General features: G+C 38.0%; 1 protein-coding gene across 1 annotated transcript in view; it reads right to left on the bottom strand.

Moving 5' to 3' along the window:
- Positions 1-16,023, bottom strand: part of LOC107725184 (FRAS1-related extracellular matrix protein 2-like) — a 32,706-nt gene that overhangs the window by 13,870 nt on the left and 2,813 nt on the right. The window contains exons 2-3 of the mRNA XM_016534359.1: positions 6,198-10,742; positions 5,993-6,082 (exon numbers count right to left, since the gene is read on the bottom strand). Of these exons, the coding sequence (XP_016389845.1) occupies positions 5,993-6,082; positions 6,198-10,742 (4,635 nt within the window). The remainder of the gene's footprint in view (positions 1-5,992; positions 6,083-6,197; positions 10,743-16,023) is intronic.

Here is a 16,023-nt window from a genome sequence, read left to right as displayed (position 1 = left end):
ACAATGTGAAGAAAATGAAGCACGTTTCAAAGGCTTAATGGAAGGGGAACCGTATCGTAGCTCAGCCAAGTGCCTCTTTCTTCAGGAGACAAATTTCCCAGGCATACTGCCCAGTTTGAGTATGAACTGATATTGAGCTTAGTGGGGCTGTATCAGAGGATTATCAAACGGGACAACATGCAGACTGAAGGCTCTCTTTCAGTTAAGAATACAGCAGTCACCTGTGAGACACGGAGGCCTTATGACATTTCTCTGGCCCTGCATAAGGGCACTTTGTCTGCGAGATTATGGAAAATAGTTTCACTTGCAATGGAGACAATGTCCCTCTATTCTTTAAATTCCATGCATAGAAATAATTTGTCATGATTATCCTATATAAAAATATGAACGAAAGTTAAAGCAGCACTATGTAACTTTTGGCGCTCTAGCGGTTAATAAACAGAACTGCACACATCCCGCGGAAGAACATTCCAACCGGAGCTACTTTTCTCAGTTTATGTCTATGGCGATTCACGCAGGTATGTGTTACTCCGCAGCGGAGACGACCCGACCAGGCTACAATAGTCCAAATATAAGTACTTATTATAAGTGTACCGTAGTGATTCGGAATAAGACAAAAACGCGGTTTGGAAGATGAATTCATGATGTACTCGCTCATTATATACATTTTGCACATTTTGAACACAGAAAAAGTTACATAGTGCTGCTTTAATAGGTACTGTAAGAACAATTAAACACATAAAATAATAATACAATCACAAAGCACAATACTCTGTAAAGAGTGAGTATAAATTAGGAATATAATTGACTCAATTTATTAGATGATTGTAATTGTACTTAAGGGGTTTTCATTTTGGGGTTTTTGCCAAAGACCTCGTCCCAAAACAAAGACAGCTATACATTTTTAAAGACCAGTTTGTGAGTGTGTGATATTATAAAGTTACCATAAATTGTCAAATTGTATTCATTGTTTAATAATTTAAAGAAATTAAATGATCTTTTATTTGTTATTGTGCTAAAGCCATATTGATGTTTTTTTTTACCCTCTATTAGAGTAATGATAAACATTTTTAAATACAAAAAAAAATCATATTAGAAAGCAATAATGAAAAAAAAAGTTAATATCAAATTGGTTAGTTATGCATGAGACATTTAATTATGTCTTTGGAGTTGATGTTCACAGCCCTAAAAAGTTACTTGGTAAAATCTTTTTGTGATTTTCCAAACTTTCGTCAAAAAAATTACACTTTCTTAGCTGTATTGCGTTGTATTAGTCACTGCCTCTGTAGTTTACTGGGTTTTGGAACAGAGCTTATACCGTGCAGTCTAAACAGATGCATTTGCAACTGATGTTTTGATCCACTATCACTAATGTACTGTTATTTCCAGAGTGAATTTAGCCATCAGAGTTGACAGTCACTTGAGGCAATTTCCTAAATAGTTTCATTGCTATGTTTGGAAGGCAGGTGTTGTTTAACAGTGACTGTGGAGCCCACCTCAGTTTTCTGACTGTGCACATTTTCTTCTCTTTCTCACACCATTTCTTAGTGGTTTTCAGATTCCAAGAGTGGGAACTGACAGCTGTATCCTCACTCCCTGCATTTATCCCCTCCCTTATTCACCCCTTTTGTCAGCTTTTATCTGTGCATGGGAGCAACAACTGAGGCAGACAGCAGGCACTGTCTGGGTGGCCCAAACCCACTGTCATGGTTCTTTCTGCTTCTTTCTACACTCTAGGAGGATTTGTGTCTACAATGAACAAACAACACAAAAGTGTCTCTCTTGAAGGCAGAATGTTTTCTAATGAGTGTTTCAGACTGTTTTCTCAGAATGTTGTTTTTAGTTCAGTATATGTCATGAGAATTGGAGCAGTGCAATAGCAGTTTTGTGGTGTTACAAAGTATTTAATTTAAGGGTTTCTGATATAAGCTGGAGTGGCAGTAAAGCCCAGTAAGTATCAGCATCACTGAGTGGTGCTAACTCATTTAATGGGTTCAGGCGTCCAGAGGGATGTCTGAAGCTCTTGAGGTATTTATGACTGCAATAATATATAGAAAGAATGCAGGGCTAAGTAATGGTCACAGTCACACTTATTCAAGTTACCAACAGCCTTTGATATTCCAAAAAAAAAAAAAAGTTGAGAAGACCTGAACCCACAATAATTAAAGCTAACACTCATAGCTTCTGAAAAAAAAAATATTCCTGATGGTAACACTTTAGTATAGGGACCAATTTTCATTATTAACTAGATGCTTATTAGCATGCATATTACTAGCATACTGGCTGTTTATTAGTACTTATAAAGCACATATTTTGCATGACCATATTCTACATCCATAAACCTACCCAATACCTAAACTTAACAACTACCTTACTAACTATTAATCGAGCAAGGAGTTTATTGAGGCAAAAGTCATAGTTAATTGTTTGTTAATAGCCAGAATTGAACCTTAAAATAAAGTGTAACCTTGACTTTACAACTAACGAGAATAATTTTGTGCACAAAGAAAACAAAAATAATTACTTTTTTCAACAATTCTACTCTTCCGTGTCAGTCTCTGCCATGCATTCACGAAAGTACCACAGCACACATAAAATATTCTCAAAGAGTTGCAAGGAGGAAATAGGGCAATGGAGATGTGGCTCCTGTGTTCAGTGTGGTTGTGGCAGCCACTGGCACCAAAGAGCAGTAAATCTTTTTGGTGTTTACATGTCTGACACACAGATTAGGTGCAGACGTCTATGAAAAAGAAACCACAAAACTTGAGAGAGACTTTGTAGACCTGATACTGTATATGTAATGCCTCCTTAGAATTTGGCCAGCAGAGCACCTGTGATGCCTCACTAGGTTTAGCAACTGAGCCTTTCTCCCTGGCTTTCCACCAATACTCATGTTTGATTATCTTGAGTAATTGCTGGAAGAAAATCCAAACCCAACCTAGCAGTATGATCTTCTCCATCTTCTATAGCTCAAAAGATGAACTAGGCAAGGGGAAGCCCCAGGGTTTTCAGCATATCTTGTAATGGCTTTGAGTTTCAGCCAGGCATAGAGAGATCTTTGAAAGGAGATCTGTTAGCAGATCTTTGCTCCTTGACACACAAATCCCTTTCTGCAATGACTTCTACACTCGGGTCAGTGTAGCTGGTGCCACAAATCTCAGAGGAAATGCATTCCACCATCTAACAAATGATCATATAACATTGCTTTGGATTTTGGATTGTAATTTCTGTTATGAAACCTAAGCTTGTGCTTTATAGAAGTATGTTTTATGTGAACACTGACAGCAGATGGAAGTTAAACTATTAAGTTTGTTTATAGGCTAATACATGAATTATATGGTTGGCAACTTGCCAGTATCTAATTATACAAAGCCTGGTGAATTAAGTGTATTTGTTCAGTTGAAATCTGTAGGAAAATTCATTCTGATCTTATTACACTTATATAGCAAGTAGATGGTAGGGATTGTTTAAAAATTATATAGATTCATAAGCTTGACTTAAAATGGTGGATGGGCATCTAAATTAAGTCCTTTGTGGTTTAGCTTAGCCAATTGGGTGGAAATGTAACAAAGTTAAAATAAATAAAATCAAATGACCTGTGTACTGTAGGTATGTTTTCCAACAGCAACCGATTACTTTATAGAAAGAATTGAACAGCAATTGAAATATTACCACCTGACTCACACTGCACATAACTCTCATATTATGGCTAGCATTCTGCTGGTATCCATAACAGCAATTCCCTCTTCACACCTCTTCTTCACTCCTTCTGGCCTTAGAAACTCTGATCTATACATGGATGTGTGTATTAGTGTATCCTTGTAGCATGCAAGCTATTGCCTGTGAATAGCTCAGTTTCCCTTTTCTTAGTTTGTGTGCAAACATGTTTTTTGATGGTTTTTAAAACAGAATCCATGAAAAATAATTAGAAAGGGAAAAATCTGGAACCCCACACATAAAGATTGTAAAGTCAGTCTTAACAGAAGGTGAGAGTTACTTTGAGAAATGTATATGTAATGCCTCCAGCTAGGATGTAAACCTGTTCCATTCCTATCCATTAGTTACTTTATAGTCTATATGAATTGTAGACATCATAGTGTGGCAATATGAGGTTTGTAAAAATGTACTCAAAAATTAATACTGTTTTGTTAAGTATCCCAAACATGAAAATGTATGACCATGCTTCAGATTAGACCCCATCTGATTTCACGAGGTAACATGAAGTCATATTCAAATATGGGTCACATCTTTCTGACCTGAGAAGCTTTGGCCATTTCCTCTGCATCTAATAATGGCGTCTCACAAGCACCAAGCTTGGAAGTCTATGTTAGGCGCCTCATGTAATTCCAGGCATTCCACAGAGGGAATATTTGACAACTGGACACTGGCAGGTACTGTACTTGTCCACGTGACCTCTGCGAAAGCCAGGCACCTGATCCCCAAACTGCAGGGTGATGAATTATGGCATGGTAGACCAGCCACATCCCTTTTGACACCAGTCGCCTAAGTTGTCTGTGGCAGGCAGAGGAAGAGAGATCGAGAGAAAGTACTCTTAGGAAGGAAAGGCACCATAGGGTGATCTCAAGGCTCAGATCACAGGAAAAACTCTGCCATCTGTGAGAGATAAGAATAACCCCAGTAACATACATCATATCCTCTAGCAAATATGAGAGTTGCAAGGAGGAAATAGGGCAATGGAGATGTGGCTCCTGTGTTCAGTGTGGTTGTGGCAGCCACTGGCACCAAAGAGCAGTAAATCTTTTTGGTGTTTACATGTCTGACACACAGATTAGGTGCAGACGTCTATGAAAAAGAAACCACAAAACTTGAGAGAGACTTTGTAGACCTGATACTGTATATGTAAGTCTATATGAATTGTAGACATCATAGTGTGGCAATATGAGGTTTGTAAAAATGTACTCAAAAATTAATACTGTTTGTAAGTACCAGATTCTTTTGGGTCCATGTCTGAATGGTATTGTTTCTATTATCTTGGCTAGCTCTCTGAAAATGTGTATCTTTCTTGGCTCTTATAGCAGTGACTGTCTCCGGCTGAAATGTTGCCAAAAAGATGCAGTGCCAGTAACCTGTTCCATTCCTATCCATTAGTTACTTTATAGTCTATATGAATTGTAGACATCATAGTGTGTCAATATGAGGTTTGTAAAAATGTACTCAAAAATTAATACTGTTTGTAAGTACCAGATTCTTTTGGGTCCATGTCTGAATGGTATTGTTTGTATTATCTTGGCTAGCTCTCTGAAAATGTGTATCTTTCTTGGATCTTATAGCAGTGACTGCCTCCGGCTGAAATGTTGCCAAAAAAGATGCAGTGCCAGTAGTGCATGCTCCAGTTCCTACACAGTTAATGTGCCATCAGTTAAACTACTAACAAGAAAATGTCTGCTCCTTTTTAAGTTTACAATTAAGGATTTCATAAAGATACACAACCTTGTTTGTGCTAATCATATGAATTAACATAGGATATAAGTAAAAATTAAATCCTGGATAAAAAAAAAAATACAGCCTTGCTTAAGGTTACTGGGAAATGCTTAGACATTCAGTTAAGATCCTCACTCCACATTAGACAAATGCTATTATTTACTCACCACCAAAGCTCTACCAACTTGTCCAGGCTCATCCAAGTTGAAAAAGATTCTTTGATTAATCATTGTTTCCTTTTTCATGTCTGAATGTGTGTTTGTGTGTGTCATGACGAGGTGGCATACAGTCTGATTTCCAAGCCTGACAGTTAAACTCAGAAAGTTTTGGCATTTTGACCACATAAAATTAAGAAGCACGGAAGCATCAAACATTGGTTAATACTGACTCTGACAAAGAAATACTCTGCTAATTATAAACCAACCTAGAAAAATCTCCTTCAGCAAAATTGATTTAAATGAACAACTGAAAGCTTTGAAATTCCTACAGCAGCTTTAGTGATACATGACACTTCCAGTTAATAAGAGGGGCAAGGAAGAGACATTCTTACCATTGTCTTCCACTGTAAAGTAGAATATGTCACTTGTGGCATTGGACCCATCAAGAAGCACATAGCAAATCTTCATGTCATCAATATCAGCTAATAAGGAGAAAGGATATAGTATGAGAAGTTTGAAATGACTAAATCTTAAATAACAGTGACAGGTTTTGCATAATATATTTCAGAAACAAAAGGGTAAATTAGAATAACTTACCCTGTGAAAAGGACTTGATGCTATCATTGCCCAAAGCATAATTCATGATAAAGCCACGAAGAGGGGTCTTAGTTACAACATACTTAAGCACTTTGTTTGGGCTGTCTCTGTCCTCAGCCTTTAGAGCTTTGCTGGTAATCAAAAATCCAAGGTGCCCAGTATGAAGAACCCTAAGAGTGGGTGCTGCTTTGTTTACAACGATTTGAGGCACTCCATTGTCCACCGTGGTGATATGAATGTTCATCACCTGAGGCTTACGAGTTTCATATACAGTATTAGGGAAAACATAAAATTCAGTGTGAGTCCCATCAGTAACTGTGAAAGAAAAGCTGTCTTCATTTGTCTCTGTGCTATCATGCCTGTAAGTTATAAGGTTTTCATTTAGGTCCTGCTTGGTAAATGATGAAATGACTTGCGCTCCATTGAACAGAAGCTGACCATGAACTGGCACTTGAGTCACTACAAATCTCAGCAGGTTGTCTGGTGTGTCACGGTCCTCCACTGTCAATTCAAAGGGTGTGATCAGCTTGGTTTCTCCCTCCCCCAACACCAACTTGTTGATCGTTAAGACTGGCTTCTTGTTGTCCACATCTGTAATGGATACACGGAAGGTGCGGAAGACAGGGTTGTAGCCATCTGTCACCTCAAACTCAAAGCTGTCCATCTTCACTTCATCATCAGATGTATGGATATAGTAGATCTTGTTGCCAGCTAGCTGCAGCTGAGTGAAGGTGGAGATGGGCACCCCTGGGAGATCGGTACTTTCAAGATGGCCCCTGCTAGGAGCACGGGTGATGCTGAAACTTAGATATTCATCTGGACTGTTGATGTCAGTTGTGCTGAGAAGGTCTGTGGTCAAGGTGACCTTACCTCCCTCTTTGAGGGTCACACCCTTGTTGATAACATCAGGGAAGACCATATCCATGCTGCCAATATTAATGTAGAAGTAGCGATCAATGAAGGGATTGATTCCATCGGTTATGTCAAACTTTAGCAGGTCACGAACACCCTCCTGGCCTGTGTGAACATACTGAATCAACTGTTTGTCAAGTTCATCTTGAGTGAAATTCATTCCAATACTAATATTGCCAATGACAAGTCCATGTTTGGTTATTCTCTGAAGATAGCCTTGGCCAGGGCCGTAGCGGACAATGTAAGTAAGCTCGTTGTCTTCAGAATCCAGATCTGAGGCCTTCAGGACTCTGTTACTTATTACTTTGGTTTCTCCAATTTCTACTTCCAGGCCATCATTGATGGCCATTCTTGGGGTTTCATCATCAACAGGAATGACCATTATAATGACTTTCTCCTCAACAGTGTGCTTCCCATCAGTGAGTCGAATTTCAAAACTGTCTTCCTTGGTTTCAGAGTCATCATGCTCATAAACAATATTGGATGCCTCCTTGATCTGCTCTAAGGTAAATTTCACCACTGAAAGTGTTCCAGTGCTCAACTGCTGAACTATGTTTCCATGTTTTGGGTTTTTAAGTATTTCAAAAAATAATTCGTCATTTGGGATGTCTGCATCAGCAGCATTTAAAATAGGAGTGTCAATAACCAAGCTCATCCCCTCCATGACAACAAACTCACGAATGAAAATCTCTGGCTTTTCGTCATTGGCTGCGATGATGAAAATGGGGAAAAAGTGCCTTTCTGAAAAGTTAATGCCATCGGAGCAGCGGAAAGTGAATCTGTCTTCCACTGGCTCCACACCCTTGTGAATGCTTTGGACATAATAGATATGACCTAGACCAACATCTCTAATGGTGAATGCGGTGATGGCAGTGCCTGCTCTGGATTTTTCAGAACCAGGAGCTGGGGAGATGTTCTCCACATAGCCAGATGTGGACTGAGCGATAATAGTACACAAGATATCATCATTATCAGTGTCAATGTCCTCAGCTTGAATGTACTCTAATGTGATAACATTTTTCTCACCCTCAACTACTACAAATTGGCTGCCAACATTAACTATTGGTGGAATGCTGTCTACAGGGAGAATGGTGACGTGGACACGGACCCCTTGGACTTTGTTGCCACCAACAACCCATTCATCTGACATGTCAGACATGGTAAGATTGAAGGAATCATGCTCTTTAATGGGACCAATTTCACCACTAGTGTGAACATAGACGACCGCACCATTGATTATGTCTTGCTGAGTGAAGCGCTCAGCTGGAGCTCCATTCACCATTATTTCTCCAAGCCTAGGAGGCTCCTCAACTATGAAAGTCAGCATGAGGTCATCTGTGTCTTCATCACGACCCTGGATGACATTACTTGTGATTTCTGTTACGCCATTCTCAAGTACATCAATGGACGCGCCTAACAAACCAGCCGGTAACATAATTTTTGGAGTTTCATCATCGACCGGCTTGATGCTGATCTTGACAACAATGGGGACTTCATGGAAGTCATCACTAATGTCCAGCATAATGACATCGTGAAGATATTCTTCACCACTGTGAATGTAGGCCAGTCGGCTGTTTTCAATGTCCTCCAACACAAATGTTTGGCCATTAGACATGTCGATTCCTAAATATTGCAGCTGCCCAAACCTGGGAATCTGGGTCACTGTAAATTTAATGTTCTCGTCCTCAGTGTCCTGGTCAGAGGCATTCAGTTCATTTTTGGTTATTATATAAGTATTTCGCTCCAGAACAGTGAAACCAGTGTTAGTAATTACAGGGGGTTTGTTGTCAACAGGCTGTAAAAAGATTGTAAACAATCCATCAACTGAATTACTAGCAGTGTCCTCCACGCTGAATGTAAACTGGACCATTTTGGGAGTAATACCAAGCTCTTGGTCTGGGGGTTTGTATGCCACTTTGTGGTGGTTGACCTGAGCTTGCGTAAACTCACTGATTGTGATGTCAGGGCTATCAGTCAGCACAATGGCACCAAGAGGAACAGGGTTGTTTTCATCTGTGTCAGTAGGAGGTTTGATGATGGTGTACTTAAGATCCCTGTCATCACAGTCCAGATCTGTGTATCGTAAATATTTTTTCTTGAAAAATGTCAGCTCGTATTCTTTGACTTCCATGTGTAATGTGGTGCCAGGGTAAAGTTCTGGAGGAATGTCATCCACTGGATGTATTTTAATGGTGAATGTGTGCTCTCCTGATTGATTTGGTGGGTCATTGTCATCCTGGACTCTAAAGACAAACTGGTCAATCACAGTTGTGGTACTATGAGGTCCTTTGTGACGATAGAACAGCTTCCCATCCAGAACATCCTGCTGAAACCATTCTGTCACCACCTGTTCAAACATTTCATCTGTTGCACTAAATTTCCATGCAGATGGATCTGGAGGAGGTTCCATCTGCTTGAGGAGTAGCTCACCAATGTCTGAGTATGGCTCTTCTAGTATGAATTTAATTGTTGAATCCTCTGAGTCAATGTCTGTGGCACTCAGGATAAAGGGAGAGATTTGCATCACTTCATTCTTGAAAAGCACAATACCAGTGTTTGCATTTATAATGGGGGGTTCATCATCAGTGGGGGCAATTGTGATGGGGAATAAAAACTCTACTTCATTACTGCCATCAGTCATTCTGAATATAATATTGTCACTGTAGGTGTCACTTCCATCATGCTGGTACACAACAATGCCAGCATCTAGATCAGCTGGTGTGAAAAATTTTCTTTGAGACCCTAGCACTGTCAGCTCTCCATGTTTTAAGCCATCAACAACTGTAATCTTCACATCATCAAGATTATCCTCGTCACTGATCTCTAAATTTTGTAAGCTGGATAGTGGTCTTGATTGGCCCTCAAAAAGCAGCTGTCCTGTGTTTTTGGTTACCACTGGAGCTAAAGTGTTCATTGGCTTCACAACAATCATGAATGCAAAATGATCAGAAACAGCACCGTCATTGTCAACGATTTCAAATTCAATCTGGAAAATTCTTTCTACGTCTGAATCCTCAGAGGGAGGCTTGTAAGCGATTTTCAGGTCTTTAACATCTCTCTGATGGAAAGATGTTATTGGCTGGTTTTGATCATCTGTGCTGATAATATAGCCCTGCTGATAGCCCAGGGGAGATGTTATGTTAAAGATTAATTCATCAGAATCTGTTTCAATATCCTCAGCTGCCAGCATATCTGAAGTAATGGCTGTCATCACAAATTGGTCAATCTCCATCATCATCATAGATATAAAGCTAGGCTTTGGTGGTGTATTTTCAGTGCCCTCTTTGATTCTAACCATTATCTGGAAATGTTCCTGTTGAATAGTATTGCCATCATTATCTTGTACTTCCACTAGCATTGGAATATAGTCTCTGTTCGGAGAGTTGGTGGTTGCAGTGTGTTGATACTGAATTTCCTTCTTGACAAAATCATTGCAATTAATCATCTGACCATTAACAGAGTTATCAGTAAGACTACCATACCTGGGAAGTTTGCCTGCACCAACCAGCGTGGTCACCTTACATGTAGTGACACCATCTTCAAACGCAAACTCCAAAGTTTTCTTGTCAATTGGGTTGCTTAGCCCATTTAGCTTGTCCACAACCAGAGATAGTGACAGCACAAAGCTCCACCCTCAGTCCAACCTCTCCCACGGCTAATTTAAGGCAGCACATTGGACAGCCCCCCAAAGTGTTGGATTCACTCTAGCCCTTCCTCTCTTTTACTCCTTTCTTACCCACTGAAGGCAAAAAAAATCATATTAAGACCAGAAAGGAAATAATTTGGTAACACTTTAGTACAGGGGCCAATGCTCACTATTAACTGGTTGCTTATTAGCATACTAACATATTGGCTGTTTATTAGTACTTATAAAGCACATATTCTGCATGACCATATTCTACATCCCTAATCCTACTCAATACCTAAGCAAATTACGAGTTTATTGAGGCAAAATCATAGTTAATAATGAGAATTGGACATTAAAATAAAGTGTGACCAATAGTTTTGCAATAGAAATAAAAAGGAAAGAAAATATATAAACCAAGACAAGACTGTTGGGAAATTCTGAAGTCCCTATTGATGTGGCCACTGATTTGTGATATGTGTGACAAATGATTCAAGGAATATGTGGTTGCGCAGGATTTTTTCCCCCTCATGGTTTAAGAAAAATTTGTCAGGACAGCTGATGTTCAACTTTTTATTTGTGAACATTTCTTTTTTTAAAAGTAGTATTTTAGTTTACCTTGCCAAAATAACTACAGATATAGCTGAATAGTAGCAACAGCGCCTTCTGTTGGAGTGATAGAGACAAAAAAATTGTAATATTGGCAATTTGGCATCTCATAAATTATATTAATATATAATCAAAATGTTAAAAAAAAATTTAATATTATATGTTTCCATAATTGATTTAAATATTTGTGTATGTTTAAATCAATTATTATTAATTGATGTGCTTTTGAACTACAGATATAGCTGAATAGTAGCAACAGCGCCTTCTGTTGGAGTGATAGAGACAAAAAAATTGTAATATTGGCAATTTGGCATCTCATAAATTATATTAATATATAATCAAAATGTTAACAAAAAATTAAATATTATATGTTTCCATAATTGATTTAAATATTTGTGTATGTTTAAATCAATTATTATTAATTGATGTGCTTTTTTTTTCTAATAACACTTTACAGACTTTGTTTTCAGTCAATAAATTCATGCTGTGTTTGAATGAAATTATATGTTTATTGAGTTACTCACGTGCTTGTAACTTGGGGGGTCACCTCATGGGGCAGTTGAAAGGTCAAGCCACACAATACTCATTCCAGTTGGTTAAACAGGTGGACAGAGGCCCCTTTATTGTAATAAAATAATAAAACAAAGGTTGCTCCCTAAATATTTAATAACTCTTGAACTCAACAAAAGTTATTTCCCTTAGTTCTTCCAGTTACACAAGCATCCATGTAAATAATCAGCAGAGCTAAGCTGTTGAAAACCTAATGACACTTTATTTGCCAACCATAAGCGTAGTTTGACATATGGCTTGAATCACAGTGATCCTAATGGGTGTGATGTCCTGCTGCCTTCCTAAAAAAATCCTCTCATATATTTTTATTTCTAGAGAGTCCAAATATATCTTTTGTGATTGCAGTCACTGGGGATGGGATTTTAAATGCGTCCACCGGATGATGATGATGGAAATCCCCCATGGCTGTCAGGAGTACATAGAGTTTATCCCTTAATGTGACACATGATCTTGGGCACCAATAATAGTGCTCAGCATCAATTGCAAAAAAAGGAGAAATAGCTTTCATTCTTTAAAGATTATTTATTTATTCATGTATTTTACCCATAAGCCTCATTTATTTATACTTGACGGCTTTATTTTGTTCATGTTTTTTGTTGCGACTTCAGCTTAGCATGACCTAGCTGAAGTGAGAATCAGAGTAGATACTTGAGAATACACACTGTGTATGGAAACCTTGTGGTCGCATCTAGATATAAATACCCTCTTTCCATTTATGGAGCAGAGTTTAAAGCGGATATATGGGAATTGATACCACCTCACATATCCGATGAATGACCAATAATATTTTTGTTTCGGTCATCATTTTCTCAGATAACTGACATTTCCTAGTTCATTACAACTAATTAACTCCATTCATGTAAACTCAACAAGAGTCATTTACTTAAAGCATCATATTACTGAACATATGCACATGTTTCGATGTTTAATTATGTCCCAAGATACAGTTAATCGCAGTTTCCAAAATAATTTAACTGGTTAACACTTTATAATAAGATTCAGTTTGTTTGTTAATGCATTATGTATTATGAACTAACAATGAACAATACTTTTTACATTTATTAATCAAGGTTAATGTAAATTATAATTGTATAGATAGATTATAAATTATATAAATAATAATTACTTATTTGATCATATATCATGTTTAGAGTTTACTAATACTGATAGTTCAACATCTTGTTTGCCTTGAGATGAATAGAATTAGCATTTAGATTTTCCTCTGCCCCAGTGACCCTCACTAGGTTCAGATGGATATAAGTTTTCTAAAATACTACCAAAGCTTGAATTTATGAGTTTAAATTTGCTGTGATCCAGACCTTTCAGCACATTGTGAACCAGAAATCCCTTGGAGAACGCAAAGGTCATAAATATTCATGGTGAGTAAATATACACAGGATTTAACAATGCAAATTGTGGAACTAGCATTCCACTAATTAATTGTTTGATGCCTTTAATAACATGAACCAAAATAAAGGGCACTCTGTTTATTCGGATACGTGTTTGGGACCACACTATGCCACTCCTAGCAACGCTTGTGAAAAACCCCTGTTAGCATTCGCCGAATACCCAGCATGCCACAGGTGCTTGATGAGTCTGTTTCTATTTTGTTACTTTGCTAAAATAACTTTTGGTGCACTTCTAACCAATACACATTCAAGCACCTAAAGTGGACAGTTAGTGTAGTACCGATTGATAGGTGGAAGCCAGCCAGCACAGTACTAGCTATAAATTTACACTTTGTCAGATTAAGTTAAATGTATGTACAGTTGTTCTGATCCTACCAGTCAGTTTTCTGACATAAAAATAATAAAAACCTACTGATCTAGGGCTATAAAACAACACTTTCTGAAAAGCAATTTACCAAAAAATGTTTAGAAACCCCACAGCTCCACACAGAAAAAGTGAACCATATGCATATAGCCACTAGACTACATAAAAACATAATTTGTTTAGAAACGAAGTCACATTAGTCATTATTGACAGTACCATTCGCAAGTCCGGTATTGTTATCTTAGTTGAACATCTCCCAGCCTTAAATCTGACATATAGCCGTGTTAACATATGGCTGTATCCAGCTGTACACAGCAGTTGTGACCATGCATCACTGTCTCAGGATACATAGATTACAGACGAACGCCGCTACCAGCGTTCAACCCTTCACCTTTTCAGCCATAGTATAGGTCAAGCATGCTAACAGACAACACGCTACTATGCACTATGTCAATACACTCATGGTTGGGCACAGGAAGGGTGCCTCTACATGTCCCTCAATAAAGTGAAAATATTGTCAACAAATATGTCAACAGCCACATGCTAATCAATCAGCACTTGCATATAAATTGTGTCACTTTAAAGCAAAGCAGGTAACCTTTAGTGCCTTTAGGACATCTTTTATAATTGGGTTCCTGAGGGAATGTCAGGATGTTCTGTGCTTTGTGTTATTATATTAATACTTTATATAGACAGTTCCTCTGAGAAGAGTGATATAATACTGTTAGGAACAGCTTTCTGAAATAAAAATGGATGTTTCATCCAAACTTTTATTGGGTTAGTTCAGGACAGGTTCAGTGGACCAAGCCCTCAAAGTCATGGTAGTTATGATATTCAGCTTTGCCAGCATCAGCCAAAACTTTCTCTGCCTCAGAATAACTCTTTCCCAGAAAGGACGGCAACATTTTCACATTGCTTTCGCACATTGCAGCATCCCAATCATCCACCGTTGTAAATATACACACTGTATAAATAGAGGATCCTAGGATAATTTACTCCTCTGGATCAAGCACAGGGTGAGCTGGGAGAGGGGTGGCTTTTTGCCTGGCCTGCCCAGTGTCACCGTTCCTCTTGCGCTATGGTCACGTCAGCATTCTTGCGATACCTTTCCTCAGTCTCCTCCCTTTCTCCCAATCACACACCACTGTGTCCATCAGCTGACCACAAGAACTGTACAGTGTTATGTAGGTGTGCTGTAGACTTGTCGGTCTCTGTTGGGTCTTCTTCTCTTTAATTTTTTTTTTTTCTATTTCGGAATATACAAGATTATTTTATAGAAGTAATTTTTTTTTAGTTGTCTTAAAGTATTTTACATTTATACTAAAGGGGCTGCTGAATGCTTGATTCTGATTATTTGACGAAAGTTCTAAAATGTGCAATTATTTTCAGGGAAACGCATGTCTAAAATATTTCCAGGCAGGTATTGACCTCATTACAGTTCATTATCACTTTTCCAAATGATTTCATTTATTTAAAAGGTCGTTACAGCCTACAACAGCAAAATAACCAAAATCCACAATGACACTGACCAAGCAAATAAATATAGTAAACAATAGGACACAAATAATAACTCAAAATTAATTTTATTATGTACGGAAAGCACATTTTCTCTTTCTCCTGCTCTCTCTCCTTTACAAGCGCGCACACGTACTGTGTGGGCACATGCTTGCACAGAAATGTGTTGTCAGCGTTGCTTTGATGATTTTAGCAGTAAAATAATCTAGCAACTTAAAAGCTACATTATATTTGTCATTAGCAAGGTAATAACAGCACTGTTTTTGAAGCAAATAAACGTACTGTTTTGCTACTAGTCTCTCTCTGCATTAATAACTGTGTTAGTCTGCTATCAACGGCTCAAACCTCCTTGTCTAAAATGACATTTTGTAATTAGCAATGGAAGTGTGGGATGAGATGCGAAAGAAATTAGCCCTACACACATGGTTATTTTAAAACCTGACAAATGTCTTGAAATACAACGTATGAACAATGTCTTGAGGTGTGGTAACTGTAGTATAAGCAGAATAATTGACTCCGATCTGTTGAATTATTAGATTAAAACAATACACACCCGAGGTGGTAATGCGGCCACAATGCAAAGACCCATTGTCAATTATTCCTTATTTATTTAATATTAAAAATATAATATCAGCACAACCTATTACACTTCTTGTATTTTAATAGCATTCTTGGCTTCCTGTTTTTTTTTCTTTTTTCTTTTATGTTGTATTCATGATTTTGATTCAAATGCTGGGAAGGTCTCTCTAAGATGCTAGGTATTATCCACAAGGCAGCATAGATGCCCTCACTATACATTACCTACTACTTCCTCACATTCCT

This window comes from Sinocyclocheilus rhinocerous, unplaced genomic scaffold, assembly GCF_001515625.1.
Source record: "Sinocyclocheilus rhinocerous isolate Xijiao unplaced genomic scaffold, SAMN03320098_v1.1 scaffold1688, whole genome shotgun sequence".
Taxonomy (NCBI): Eukaryota; Metazoa; Chordata; class Actinopteri; order Cypriniformes; family Cyprinidae; genus Sinocyclocheilus; species Sinocyclocheilus rhinocerous.
The sequence above is the reverse complement of the archived record's forward strand: the minus strand, read 5'-3'. Positions and strand labels throughout refer to the sequence as shown.